The 15,676-nt window shown below is 43.4% G+C and overlaps 1 protein-coding gene across 1 annotated transcript in view; it reads left to right on the top strand.

Moving 5' to 3' along the window:
• The window catches only part of GCH1 (GTP cyclohydrolase 1), a 40,631-nt gene extending 25,344 nt beyond the window's left edge, over positions 1-15,287 (top strand). The window contains exons 3-6 of the mRNA XM_006120119.4: positions 4,526-4,581; positions 8,032-8,063; positions 10,281-10,365; positions 11,333-15,287. Coding sequence (XP_006120181.2) covers positions 4,526-4,581; positions 8,032-8,063; positions 10,281-10,365; positions 11,333-11,459 — 300 coding nt within the window. The 3' untranslated portion in view covers positions 11,460-15,287. The remainder of the gene's footprint in view (positions 1-4,525; positions 4,582-8,031; positions 8,064-10,280; positions 10,366-11,332) is intronic.
• The last annotated feature ends 389 nt before the right edge of the window (positions 15,288-15,676 follow it).

The following is a 15,676-nucleotide window of genomic DNA, read 5'->3' as shown; positions in this document are numbered from 1 at the left end:
GCCAGGATGGTTGAATTGGAGAAGCTAAGGGAGGCCAAGAGATATGTAAATGAGGCTTTCTGGGACACTGTAGGGCTGTCCCACCTCCAGTCAGACAGCTCCTGTGTTGTTAAGGAGTATAAAAGGCTCAGGGAAGGAGAACATTCAGCTGGATTTAGGACCCTCCTTCCAGATGATGTTGCGGTATCCTGTCGCACTGAGGATACCTCTGCAGGGGAGGGAACTCCAGTCATTAGGAAAGGCAGGTGATAGTAATAGGGGATTCCATCATTAGATGAGAACCGAGAGAACAGTATGGTGACTTGCCTGCCTGGTGCGAAGGTTGCAGATCTCTCGAGACATCTAGGTAAACTTATGTGTAATGCTGGGGAGGAGCTGGTGGTCATGGTACATGTTGGTACCAATGACGCAGGGAAGGGTAGGAGAGAGGTTCTGGAGGGCAAATTTAGACTGCTAGGAAAGAGATTGAAATCCAGGACCTCTACGGTGACGTTCTCTGAAATGCTTCCAGTTCCACGCACAAGGCCAGTAGTCAGGCTGAACTTTAGAGTCTCAATGCGTGGATGAGATGATGGTGTAGAGAGGAGGTGTTTAGATTTATTAGGAACTGGGGAAAATTTTGGGATGGGGGAGCCTATACAGGAGGGATGGGCTCCACCTAAACCAAAATGGAACCAGACTGGCACAGAACATTAAAAAGGTCATAGAGCAATTTTTAAACTAAGGGCTGGGGTAAAGCCAATTTGTGTGGAGGAGCACATAGATCGACAGAGACATCTCTTAGGGGAGGGGGGTCTATTAATAGAGATTGTCTGTTCTAGCAAAGAGGAGAGGATGGAAGATGATAAAATTATGGGTAAGATCAGGTGAGACACAATCAAATGAAAAAGAGTCTAACGCATCAGAAAATGGCAGACAGATAAATAGTGACACATTTTTAAAGTTTTACACAAATGCTAGAAGTCTAAATAATAAGATGGGTGAACTAGAGTGCCTCATATTAAAGAAGGATATTGATATAATAGGCATCACAGAAGCTTGGTGGAATGAGGACATTCAATGGGACAGAGTCATACCAGGGTACAAAATATATCGGAAGGACAGAACAGGTTGTGCTGGTGGGGGAGTGGCACTATGCGTGAAGAAAATGTAGACTCAAATGAAGTAAAAATCTTAAATGAGCCAAAATGTTCCATAGAATCTCTAATTCTATGGAATAGTAATTCCATGCTCCAATAATAAGAATATAGCAGTAAGGATATATTACCAACCACCTGACGAGGACAGTGATAGTGACTATGAAATGCTAAGGGAGATTAGAGAGGCTATTAAAATAAAAAACTCAATAATAGTGGGGGATTTCAACTATCCCCATATTGACTGGGTACATGTCACCTCAGGACAGGATGCAGAGATAAAATTTCTTGATACCTTAAATAACTGCTTCTTGGAGCAGCTGGTTCTGGAACCCACAAGGGGAGAGGTAATTCCTGATTTAGTTCTAAGTGGAGCACAGGATATGGTCCAAGGGGTAAATACAACTTGGAAATAGTGACCATAATGTAATAAAAATGTAACGTCCCTGTGGTGAGAAAAACACCAATAGCCCAACACTGTGGCATTTAATTTCAGATCAGGGAACTACACAGGAATTAAAAGGCACAGTGACTAAAGTAAAATTCCTGCAAGCTGCACGGAAACTTTTCAAAGACCCCATACTAGAGGCCCAACTTAAATGTATACCCCAAATTAAAAAACACAGTAAGAGAACCAAAAACCTGCCACTGTGGCTTGGCTTAATCAAGTAAAAGAAGCCATGAGAGATAAAAAGGCATCATTTAAAAAGTGGAAGTTAAATCCTAGTGAGGAAAATAGAAAGGAGCATAAATTCTGTCCAATTAAGTGTAAAACTATAATAAGAAAAGCCAAAAAGGTGTTTGAAAAATAGCTAGCCAGAACCGCAAAAAGTAATAGCAAAATGTTTTTTAAATACATCAGAAGCAGGAAGCCTGCTGAACAATCAGTGGGGCCTCTGGACGATTGAGATGCCAAAAGAGCACTCAAAGATGATAAAGTCATTGTGGAGAAACTAAGTGTAATATTTGCTTCAGTCTTCATGGCTGAGAATGTTAGGGAGATTCCCAAACCCGAGTCATTCTTTTTAGATGACACATGTGAGGAATTTTCCCAGATTGCGGTGTCATTAGAGGTGGCTTTGGAACAAATTGATAAACTGAATAGTAACAAGTCACTGGGACCAGATGACATTCACCCAAGAGTTCTGAAAGAACTCCAATATCAAATTGCAAAACTATTAACTGTGGCTTGTAACCTATCCTTTAAATCAGCTTCTGTAGCTAATGACTGGAAGATAGCTAATGTGACGCCAATATTTAAAAAGGTCATCCTGGCAATTATGAACTAGTAAGGCTAATGTCGGTACTAGGCAAATTAGTTTAAACGATAGTAAAGAATACAATTCAGTCACATAGATGAACATAATTTGTTGGAAACGTCAACATGGTTTCTATAAAGAGAAATCATGCCTTACTAGAGTTCTTTGAAGGGGTCAACGAACATGTGGACAAGAGGAATCCAGTAGATATAGTGTTTTTGGTTTCTAGGAAGCCTTTGACAAGGTCCCTCACCAAAGGCTCTTAAGTAAAGTAAGTTGTCATGGGATAAGAGGGAAGGTCCTTTTATGGATTGATAACTGGTTAAAATACAGGAAACAAAGGGTAAGTTTTCAGAATAGAGAGAGATAACTAGTGGTGTCCCCCAAGGGTCCGTACTGGGACCAATCCTATTCAACCTATTTTTAAATGATCTGGAGAAAGAGGTAAATAGGGAGATGGCAACATTTGCAGATGATACTAAACCTCTCAAGGTAGTTAAGACCAAAGCAGACTGTGAAGAGCTTCAAAAAGATCTCACCAAACTAAGTGATTGGGCAACAAAGTGGCAAATGAAATTTAATGTTGATTAAATGTAAAGTAAAGCACATTGGAAAAAATAATCCCAACTATACGTACAATATGATAGGGACTAATTTAGCTACAACTACTCAAGAGAGAATCATTGTGGATAGTTCTCTGAAAATATCCACTCAGTTGCAGCGGCAGTCGAAAAAGCAAACAGAATGTTAGGAATCATTAAAAAAAGGGATAGTGAATAAGACCGGGGTGGGCAATAATTTTTGCCTGGGGGCCACTTCAAAAATTTTTGAAGTAGCCCTGGGCCACCCCAGAAAGGGCAGGGCTACCCAGACCATGTTGGGGTGGGGGAGCTCCTTTTCCCTCCCCCTTCCCACTAGTCACCCATGCCCCGGAAGAAGCTTGGCACGCTCCCCCACCCCTAGGCCAATCAGGGCCTGGGGGCGGGGAGCACAGGAAGCCTCCTCCCACCCTGTGAGGAAGTGTCGCGGGCTCCTCCCAGGGCTGGGGCAGGGCAAAGGAGGCTTCACACAGCTCCCCCGCCCCAAGGCCAATTAGAGCTGGGGGGTGGGGGAGCACGCGAAGCCTCCTCCTCTTTCCACCCTCCTCCCCGCTCCCCAAGCCCTGCGAGCAGCACTTCAAAGCGCCACGTGCTCCTGGCAGGACGGGAGGAGGCTTCCCATGCTCCCCCTCCCCCGGGCCCTAATTGGCTGAATCCGGCCCGCGGAGGCCCTTTTGCCCACCCCTGAAATAAGACAGAAAACCTCTTATTGCCTCTCTATAAAACCATGGTACTCCTACATCTTGAATACTGCGTGCAGATGCAGTCGCCTCATCTCAAAAAAGTTATCTTGGAAGAGGTTTAGAAAAGGGCAACAAAAATGATGAGGGGTTTGGAACGAGTCCCATATGAAGAGAGATTAAAAAGACTGGGACTTTCCAGTTTAGAAAAGAGGAAACGGGGGGAGGGGATATGATAGAGGTCTATAAACTGGTGTGGGAAAAAGTGAATAAGTAAAAGTTATTTACTTGTTCCCACAATATAAGAACTGAGGGTCACCAAATGAAATGAATAGGTAGCAGGTTTAAAACAAACAAAAGGAAGTTTTTCTTCATGCACGGTTGGCCTGTGGAACTCCTTGCCAGAGGAGGCTGTGAAGACAAGGACTTTAACAGGGTTCAAGAAAAAACTAGATAAATTCATGGAGATTAGGTCTATCAATGGCTATTAGCCAGAATGGGTGGGAATGGTGTCCCCAGCCTCTATCTGTCAGAGGCTAGGAATGGGTGCCAGGAGAGGGATTATTTGATGATTCCTGTTTTGTTCACTTCCTCTGGGATATTGGGTATTGGCCACTGTCAGAAGACCGAATACTGGGCTAGATGGACCTTTGGTCTGACCCAGTGTTGCTGTTCTTATGTTTGCTCTTCAATCTTTCAGACCTGCATGGTAGCACGTCATTACCCTGTGCTAAAACTTCTGGATTTGAGACATGAGGCAAATGCATATTTCATAAAGTATGCATGAGTGTTGAAGATTTTTTGAATAGTATTTTAATCCAGTGAATGTTTTTTTTCCCCCCTCTCTCTAGGTACATATAGGTTATCTTCCTAACAAACAAGTCCTTGGTCTCAGCAAGCTTGCTAGGTAAGTGCTAATGTAATGAAAGTGATGCTAATTTGTAAACAGATTCCAGGCTGTGTTAAGTGTGCTTATCTGTAATCTGGTCCCCTTCTAAAACAAAGCAGTAGTATCTCATGTTCTGGATTTGGGTTTACCACAATCCTTCTCACTAAGTCTACTGGAAAACTAAAGCTAAGTTGCACCCTCTTATTGCTTTAAACCAAAACAGCTTGGGAGTGTGCAGATTGGGGACAGATTCATAACTTCGCTGAAGACTACTCAAAAACACTGGTGTATAGGGTGTACAGTAGAATCTCAGAATTATGAGCTGACTGGCCAACAACACACCTTATTTAGGACCAGAAGTACACCATCAGGCTGCAGCAGCAGTGGAGAGAGAGAGAGAGAGAGAGAGAGAGAGAGAGAGAAGCAAATATAGTACAGTGCTGTGTTTAAATGCAAACTACTAAAAAATAAATGGAAAGCAGCATTTTTCCTCTGCATTGTAAAGCTTTAAAGCTGTATTGAGTCCACTGTAAACTTTAGAAAGAACCACCATCGTGTTTTGTTCAGAGTTATGAATGTTTCAGAGTTAAAAACAACCTCCATTCCCGAGGTTGCATCACTAGGAGAGTCTACTGTCCAGAAGTGATAAGTGGTTGTTTTAGGGAGCTCTAGTCTTTGGAAGGCAGGCAAAGCAGCCTGCTGTTTGCTTGGACACTGCATTTTAAGCTAAAAGTCCAGAACTTTGTAAATGATAAACAAACATGATTTTAAAGCTAACTCTTTCTGGATTATGTGGCTGATTTGAATTTAAGATTTTCATATCCACATTAGTTGACACTGCAATTAAATCTGACATTTTTGCTTCCTGATAACCTGCAGGGAACAAACCTAGAGATGGATTTTATGGATGAATTTTAAATTAGGGAACCAAAGTAATTACAATGCACTTCAGAAACCTATTTGTTTTCACATAAAAAGCTTTTCCCCAGCATGTGACCTTACGTCAAGTGCGGTACTGAATCTGTTGTAGCAAAGATTGCATTTGTGGAGTGATAATGCAGCGAAGATTCCATTTAGTGGAGAGAAGAATGGAAGGTTCTCTTGTGGAAAAAAATATCTTGGAAGAAGTTGGCTGTTTGGGAAGGTTGCATAGAAGTTTATTTATTTATTCTCCCCCGATACACGTGTAAATCCTCTGTGGCTCCCAGTAACGCTAATGAGGGTTAAACTTGTAAATCCGCAGGCATGCTGGGTTCTCTTAGCAGGGAGAATCAAATATACCACGAAAGCACTTTCAGTGCAGCTGCTCCCATTCTGCACTTTGTGTAAGAATGATTTGTGACTCCGAGCTGGAGAGACTCTTATACCACGAGCAAGCAATTTTTGTAAGAATAACCTCAGATTCCATGGAGTTCATCAGTCCACATGTTATGTCTCACATGGTCTGACCACTAGAAAAGCTGAACTTTTGCCCCGAGTAACAGGCTCAGACAGACCGTGTTCAAAAGAATCTAGAAGATGTGTTGTATTTAACGGGTACAAAACTGTGCGTGTCTGTATGTGGCAGGCATTGCAGTAACACAGAATGAGAATCTGTTGAGCTATTATCAGTGTATTGCTAGATTTATCTGGATAGAAGTTTGTGGCATACAATTTTGTTTTTCTTTCACTGTCAGTTAGCACTAGAAATTTTCTGATGGGTGGCATTTCATGATGTGTGATCCATCAGCACTCTTGTGGCTGACACTTCAAGAATAAGCTGTTTGTTGCTATTTTTAAGTAGACTTTCTGAAGATGACTGTCCTTACTGAAAGTATTCACTCACATTTTACTGACCCTATTTACTGAAGGGTTTTAATTCTCGATGTTTTCAGACTCTGCTCTGGATCACATTTGAAGTAGAAATCAATTGGATTGAGTTTATATTTGTCTGCAATTGTCTCTGAATTGCAGGAGTACAAAGGAACTCTCAATTTAAGAATCGCTTGTCTTGAACGATTCTTTATAGAGACGGCAACACTGTCTAAAAGTGTATAATTTTCTTTCCATCTGTTAGCAATTGGTATAGAACTACACCGTGGGGTCTGAAATATTGACCTGTTGTATGATTTCGGGCTCTGATCCTGTCCTTAGGAAATAGGTATGAAATCCCCATCATTTTCAATGGCAAAAGATCGGGCTTTCAGGCTGAAAACAAATTATGACGGAATAGTATTTTGCAAACACTGATGTAAAAACAGACTGGATGGCCAATGAGTATATCCCTTCCTTGCCCTATTTAATGTAACCTATGGCTCAAATGAAGCTTTGTGAGGCTGCTGGTGCCATGGGTTTAATCTATCCTAATAGGATTATTCTGATTAGTTTGTATAGTCAAGGATGACCTGCGTTCAGTGAACAAACACCTTTCCCTGGCTTTTAAAAACATGGCTTTCAAATCTACTGCAAACAATCCTATTACAAAGATACTTTCATATCCTCTTCTAGAGGATCTGAGAATATTCACCTGCAACCTTTTTTTTTCATTTGTTTATCAGTATTTCTTATCAGTGTTGGTGCTACTTTCTGTAAACTGCATGGTGACATGTCCCTTGCTCTTCAGTAGAGGGGCTTGTTTTGTGAAACCCATCCTCGTCCTCTGTAAATGGTACTCGCTGGCTTTTTCACAAGTGTCTAATTGCTGGCCGAGGCAGGGCAACGCGTGTCTGGTTTTTGTCTAGACTGACAAACTCCTCATACAGAAGCTTCCTGATGCAGCCAATGGGCTATCTTATTAAGCATTCAGGATTTGCATACATACCTCCTCCTATAATTCACCAAGCTGAAGTCTTGTGTCTCTGACCGTATGGATTTCAGAACTATATTGATGCGCTACCCCACTGCCTGCATAATGATCCTGTGTCAGAAATGGTTTAATCTGCAGCCCAATTAAAAAGCAGCATTCAGATGATCCCTGTATGTATTTAAATGAAAGTACCAAAACTTGCAATCCCAGTCTCAAAAATCTGTTTCTTTGACGTCCAAGTGGGCCCAGTTCCTAAGCTTTAAAGGTACAGTGTGTCAGCGCTTCCAGAAACAGCCTTTATTTGGTGCCTGACTTGATTGCAAAATCCCCAAATAAAGCTGAGATAAAGGATGCGACAGAGTTAATGGGTCACAGAACAGGCCCTGCACAAGCAACAGTCAAGCGAAAAACCACAGGGAGCCAGGAGACACAACAGTTGGTTACCCCCAGGAAGGATAATCCATTTGTTGCTGTACCCTGTTGCAGGCTGGGAGAGTTCTAAATAACCCTGTCATTTAAGGAGCACACACCAGATGCTTGGTGGACCATGAGGGTTTTCTCTCCCATCAGACACTGGGGCAGCTCATTAGCATGGCTTTTTACACACTTTAAACGTTCACTGTGTGACCATTGTTGAATCCTCACCAAGGAGCTGCAATAACCAAGGTTTTGTTTCTGTCTAGGATTGTGGAGATCTACAGTAGAAGACTACAAGGTAACTAGACTCTTTTATTCTAAGAGAGAACACTTCCACTATGCCATCACATTGAGGAAACAGGCCATGGTATGTCTCATTGGCAGGTCACTACCGCAGTCCGGTCTCTGGGCAGATTTTAAATGGGTGTCACGATCCAGGCATGTCTAGTCAAACCCCGTTTTCTTGCCTGTTGCTATTCTCCTGAAAAGCAGCGTGTTCCCATGAAAACTGACCGACTCTGGCTAGGAGACTGACCCAGGGGAAAGATGTCAGAGGGGTCACCGAGTAAGTCTGTAACTTTAAAAACAGCGAGTGGTCTTGTGGCACCTTGGAGAATAACATATATAGTATCAATAGCTTTCATGAGCAAAACCCACTTCCTCGGGTGTGCTTGAGTGGAGAAAAAAGGGGAACTATCAGAATTATAACAGAAAAAGGAAGAGGGGAAAAAATGTATCTGTTGATAGTAGCCAGGCTCTTAGGGGCCATGTAGATTTGTTTGTTCAGCAAAGGGAAATGAAGCTGCGATTTAAATAATCGCGGCTTCATTTAAATGTACATGGCTGCCGCGCTGAGCCGACAAACAGCTGATCAGCTGTTTGTCAGCTCAGCGCGCTAGTCTGGACGCTCCCCTGTCGACATGAAAGCCCTTTATCGACCTCCCCGGTAAACCTCATCCTACGAGGCATAACGGGGAGGTCGATAAAGGGCTTTCAGGTCAGCGCGGGAGCGTCCAGACTAGCGCGCTGAGCCAACAAACAGCTGATCAGCTGTTTGTCGGCTCAGCACGGCAGCCATGTAAATTTAAATGAAGTCGCGATTATTTAAATCGCAGCTTCATTTCCCTTTGCCGATCAGCCTAATCTACATGGCTCCATCAATGGAGTCATGTAATTTAGACACGCCCTTAGAGATCAACAAAGGTAGAGGATCATGAGCTTTTGTAGGTAAAACCCACTTAATCACATGAGTTTTACCCACAAAAGCTTGTGATTCTAAATGTTTTTGTTAGTCTTTTAAGTGCCACAGGACAACTTGTGGTTTTTAAAGTTACAGACTAACACAGCAACCCCTCTGAGACTTTTTAACATGGCACCACAATCTCCTGCATATGCAGATGAAAGTTTAAAAAAAGGCTTCCAGTTACCCAGCAGTGTGAGTGAAGCCTTCACTAACATTCCCCAAGCTGCATCTCCAGGAAGTACAGCATTTGAGGGCAGTTCCTCTTGGAGACAGGAGTATGTTGTTACATAGCATCCCCTTTCCTCTCCAAGAGATGCAAGTGGCTGTATTTGCTTCTTCAAGACAGGCCCAACAAGGAATATAACAGAACACCACCAGCCATCACCTACAGCCCCCAACTTAAACCCCTCCAGTGCATCATTAACAATCTACAACCTATCCTGGACAATGACCCCTCACTCTCACAGGCCTTGGGAGACAGGCCAATCCTTGCCTACAGACAACCCCCTAACTTGAAACAGATTCTTTCCAGTAACCACACATCACAGCTCAAACATACTCACACAGGAACCTACCCCTGCAATAAAACCTGTTGCCAACTCTGTCCACACCTGTATACAAGCAACACCCTCACAGGACCTAACCACATAAGCCACGACATTAGAAGCCCATCCACCTGCACATCCTCTAATGTGAGCTGTGCCATCAAGTGTCAGCAATGCCCCTCTGCCATGGATATTGGCCAAACCGGACAGTTTCCATGACAAAGGTTAAATGGACACAAGTTGGATATCAGAAATTGTAATACACAAAATCCTGTAGGAGTACATTTTATCCTACCTGGGCACTCATTACTGGACTTAAAAGTAGCCATTCTTCTACAAAGGAATTTCAGAGACCAACTATAGAGAGAAACTGCGGAACTGGTCTTTATATGCAAATTTGACACCATCTCTCATGGCTTGAACAAAGATGTGAATTGGATGGGCCATTATATTCAACACCCTAATGGCATCAAAAGTTAAATACAGGACACCTGCAGCCCTCTCAATTAGCCTCATTTAGCGCCAGCACTACAACTGTCAGGCATATTTTTTTTTATCCCTTATTTTTCAATTTTTCCTGGGAGGTTTCCCCCTTTTTTTTCCCCCCACTCTGATCTGAAGAAGTGGGTTTTGTCGACAAAAGCACATGATGTTGTTATGCATATTTTTGTTAGTGTCTAAGGTGCTACGGGACTACTCATTGGGGTGGTGTTTTTTGTGCTTACAGTGCAGGAGCGCCTTACCAAGCAAATTGCAGTAGCCATCACAGAAGCCTTGCAGCCAACTGGAGTTGGGGTGGTTATTGAAGCGACGTAAGTGACCATATTCACTACTGGTGCTGTATATAAGCCCGGCAAAGAGGGCACCCATTATGGGCGGCGGGTGAAGGCCTCGTTGGGGAAGGCAAGCCCTAGCCCCACTCCTCCCACCTGCGGCCCTGCCTCGTCAGCAACTTTTCTCCTCCCGCCCCCTGTGGAGCCAAGTCCTGCACAACCCCAGCCCGATTCATCCTGGCCACATGAAGGGCCGGGGGCTGCCACACCACAGCTTCAGCCTTCCCCGGTGGCCAGGGAGTGTAGGCATTTTTGGGACGGAAGTGCCTTCCCTTGCCTACATTACCCGCTCCGCTATGGCAGCCAGCAAGCTACCGAAATGTGTTCCTCATTCATTGCCGCTCACTCCTGCAGCCAACATATCATGCCCCGTGCATACAGTGGAGCCACATCACAACTTGGGTAACATGCTTGAATGAGGGGCATTCTCCACCAGCTCTATGAAGTGTTTGGCTAGTCAACATGCCGTGCTAGTGGATTGGAGACACTGCAGCAGGGGAGTCTTGTTACCCTACCTCGTGGTGGCAGCTAATCGCTGAGCCAGAAATTCAAATTAGATCCTTAAACACGAATCCATTGCAATGACCCATTTTCTGTTACCATTACGACTGCCAGCAGCAGAAGTTGGCACAATCAAGAAACACGTATTTTGGTGTGATCGGCACAGCATGAAGGCACAGCACTTTAAGCAGGGGTTTCAAAGGCGCCTTAGGAATTAGGAACTTGCATCCCACTGACAGGGCACGGGTTTGGGAAATCTGGTTCCTTTGAAAATTCCAGCCTGGGGACTTTTCCCAGACTCAGCTGTTTTACGTGGGTCATCTGAAATGCTTGTGGTTTAAAACTAGCACTGTAAAATGATCACCTCCTGCTTCCCCTAGCCATACTTGCTGCTTTATAAAGCCTGCCTGATTTACGCTCCTCCCCTTGTTTTTCTTTCTTCTAGACACATGTGCATGGTAATGCGTGGCGTGCAGAAAATGAACAGTAAAACAGTCACAAGCACAATGTTGGGAGTATTCCGGGAGGATCCAAAGACTCGGGAAGAGTTCTTAACTCTCATCCGCAGCTGAAACCATGCCCTTCACCAAATGCACTCTACAGATCGTACTGTCCTGTGTCGCTATCTGTTCTTAACTGTTTGTACGTCTGATTTTTAACTAAGTCGTGAGTTATAATATGTGCAAGAATTGATGGTAAGTCAAAAATGTAACAGTGAGCATAGATATCCATAGGGCCTACCTGCCTCTTGCGTCAAAGGATAACCAATAGTATTTAAATATACTTGCACCATTTACACTACAATGTATTGCCACTGAGAAAAACAGCAGATAGGCAAAAGCAAAATGAGGCTCTTCATCCAAAATAGAACTTTATTTGGCAGGTTACGTCTAGCACAACATAGGAATTATTGAAAGGCTACAGATCTTTGCAAGGTAATATACGTGCCCCAGAAACTGTCTTACATCCCTTCTAGGGAGGCCCTGAATGATGATCACTGAAGCGTCTGGATTCATACTGTACCTTTTTAATTGCAAATCTTCTGATATGTCTGTTTCAGTCTTTGAACATGCCTGTCGGCCATTTTATGTGACAATCTGGTGACCCTTGTATTTTGTTAGTATTCACCTTCTCCCTTTTGTGGTGTTACAATGGCACATTGTCATCTGTCTGGTCTCAGCATGCAGGGAATTTAATTTCAACAGTTCAGGGGCGCAATTTTATCTGTCTTCAGGGATCTATGCACCTGCCCCTCTGCCTCAAAATGAGAATATTACACCATTTTAACTGAAGCACTCACATTTTTTTAAAGGAATCTTTATATAAATTACTGTTTGAGTTTTCAAAGCATTAATGAATCCAAACAGATTTTTAACCATTTTACTCTCTTTGCGTTGGCCTTTCTGGATTTTCCAGCTGTTCACTGGGCTAAATAAGTAAATTACACCCTTAGACTATTTAAGTAACGATTTTTCTTAGGAAAATTACAGATGGAAAATTAATCTGGAATAAAAGAGGGTGTGAATAATTTAAATTGAATGAACTGTTCTTCATTAACTCTGGGTGCATCTACACTGCACCTGTAACTCAAAATAAGGTATGCAAATTGAGTAGCTTATTTTGAGTGTATTTCAAAATAGCGCCAAATTTCAAAATAGAGCACTCTTCCGAAATGTCCCTTAATCCTTGGGGAACGAGGTTTATAGGGACATCGAAGTAGCAAGCCCGTTATTTTGAAAGCTATTTTGAAATAATGGGCATCCTGTCAGGATGTGGAATAGCTATTTGGGGATACCAGAAGTATCCTGAAATAGTGCTGCTGTCTAGATGTACCCTCCATGTGTGGATGCTCTTATTTGAGAATAAAGGACGCCTTATTCCAAATTATTTTAATTCACTTTTCTGGCACTCCTTTATTCTGGAATAAGAGCATCCACACATGGAGTTAATGTAAGGGCTTGTCTAGCTCAGATTATTTCGAGCTTGTAATCTATTCCAACTCAATGGATCAAAGCCGGCGGGACTGAGTGGACTGCTGAGCTTTGCTCACTGGATATATCCATTCTGATGGAACATAATTTCATGTCAGTGTAGCCCTGTAAATACATTGGTATGAACTGTTCAGCAGTTGCTCTTCATTCACGAGGGCAGCTAAACAAGATATTTCCAGGAAGACCAAAATGAGTTACACATTTATTCTGAAACCTCTGCAGGCAGTTAGCAAGACTTGATTTGATGTACTCCGTTACTGGGAAAACATAATGAGTGTTTTGTAACTCTTAATTGGGACAAGATGGTGCATAAGTCAAAAATTCCCCCCTTTCTTCTGAAAACAAGGATGCAACAAATCCTGTGCAGACATTCACAGGGCCAGAGTCCAAAACATACAGTGCTAGGTCTCTCTGGCTGCGACTGTAAAGCTCTCTACATCCTAACCTAAAAGGTGAGCTTTGAGCTTGAGTCAGCACATCTGGGCTTATTCATGCAGTGATTGTTAGTGCTCCCTTTCATCCCATGCCGAAAGAAAACGAAAAGGGTGCTAGTCCAGTCTGGGTTCCCCTCAGGCCGGTAGCTCTACAACTCGGTCAGTGTGATCTTCAAATGCTGCCATTCCCTAACTGCTACACTTTGCTTGTCAGAAATGTAAGGCTAGCGTAAGCGAGTAAAGACACTAACTTAAAGATACCTACAGTATTAATAAAAAAAACCTGTACAATATTCTGGAAACACAAACCTCATTCCTACAGCCTGGGGCACTCCAGAAATGCCTTTCTGTAACGGCAGGCAAACTATTCTGTCCAGATAAACGTAAAAAACAAATAGTCTGGTAGCACTTTAAAGGCTAACAAAACATATAGATGGCATCGTGAGCTTTCGTGGGCACAACCCACTTCTTCAGATGACCTGAGTGTTGGCTATCCAGGACCAAAATAAATAGGGGAGAAGAAGAGGCAGTGGGCAAAAAATATCAAGGGGAAAACCGAGCTGGAATGCAATAGGAAAAACAGTCTATAAGTACCTAAGACTGGATAGTTAAAAAAGGCAGATAAAAACCATTAATTAGCAAACAACTAGTCTAGTAGTACTTAAAGACGCGTAGCACAGGAAAAATCCAGACTAACTCATTGGATTTCCCACGCTCCCCCAATACTACTGCCTCAACTTCATAGTGATTCTGGGAGCAGCATTGGGTTCAATATACAGTGAAAGCTTTATTATCCAGCACTCAGTTAATCAGAAAACTCTGTTAACTGCCATTGCCCCCAGCTACAGTACCGCTACCTCTTTAGGTGTGCACATTTGACTCCTGTCTGTCCAGCCAGCTGTTGTGGGGCTTCTGACAGCCAGCACTGCCGGCCCATGTCATCAGCAGATGATTCCTTCTCCCTCAGCCTGCCTGGAGCTGCCAGGAGCTGGATCTGCCAGTAGGGGGTGCGGGTAGAACAATAAGCTTTGTTATCCAGCACATTCAGTTAACCGGTACCCCCCATTCCGCATGAGAGCTGGATCACAAAACTTTCACTTTTTTTTTAAATATGCCAATTAAAAAGCCTTAAATCCCTCTTATCTGGAAGGCAGAGTAAGATTTGTTCCCTTGCCTAGCTCAGCCACTCTGGTCACAGGAAAATGTATTGGTGTGTGAAACTGTCATGTCACTAAGGGTGGGTCTAGACAACAGGGTTTTGTTGACATAAGTGGACTTTTTTTGACAAAACTATACCCGCGTCTACACTACCACTGAGTTCTGTCGACATAACGCCAACGGAACTCGGCAGTTTTGTCGATGGCGGTAAACCTCATTCTATGAGGAATAACGCCTTTTGTCGACAGAGGTCTGTCGACAGAAGGCGTTATTGCATCTACACTGTCCTTTGTGTCTACACTCTCATGTCGACAAAGCGGCTTGCTTTGTTGACAGAACTAGATGTAGTCTAGATGCTCTTTGTCGACAGTATCTGTCAACAAAGCCTCTGTTGACAAAAGCCTGTAGTCCTTTGGGGAGGGGTATTGCTAAACTGCCGGGAAACCTGTCTGCATGTACTGTGCCTAGGCTAAGGGGACATACCAGTATATCTCCCGGGAGAGCCCGTATAGGACAGACTAAACCTTTTGCTGCTAGAGTTAACAGACAAGGTTGTGCTTTTAACTACTTATCTCTGTTCAGGATAAAGTCCATGTTACACCACCGTGCTTCATTATTTACGTCACCATGAACTGTAGTCCTGGAAACATACCTCTCTGTACGTGTGGCCTTGGATTTTGTTCTGGTTTTTGTAAGATTCGGTGCATTTTTTTGACCCCTTTGTGTTTGACTCCAATGAGCTTTAACTACATCCGGTGTATGTATGTACACGACACAGTATGCTACTGTACCCATAAAAGTCTATTGAGTTCAAAAACTTTACAGTATTATCCTTTGGCATATATTAGCATGGCTTGCAGCTGTGTGAGCCTGCACCAGCCAGCTGGTACTCAGAGCAGCAGCATAAATCTGAGGAAGAGACAGAGTATGCTCCTGCTCTAGCAGGATGCTGTAGTGGGGCAGAGAAGCTGTTTCCATCTGGCTCAAGCCTTGCTTTCTTTTCTCACCACCACCTCTATCACCACTGCCTTTGCAGCCTGTTCAGGTTTCGAACCTCTGGCCTCCTGCTTTGTCAGGACACGGGCCAAGCCCCCTTCATGGTCTTCCTTCCTCACACTTCTGAGGGAAGTCCTGAAAGGCCCAATGGGATCTCTCCCCTGCTGAATGCTCTGCCTTTTCCCTTCCTCACAGCCCAGGAGCCTGGAT

Source organism: Pelodiscus sinensis, chromosome 4 (assembly GCF_049634645.1).
Source record: "Pelodiscus sinensis isolate JC-2024 chromosome 4, ASM4963464v1, whole genome shotgun sequence".
NCBI lineage: Eukaryota > Metazoa > Chordata > Testudines > Trionychidae > Pelodiscus > Pelodiscus sinensis.
This window is presented reverse-complemented; position numbering and strand designations above follow the sequence as displayed.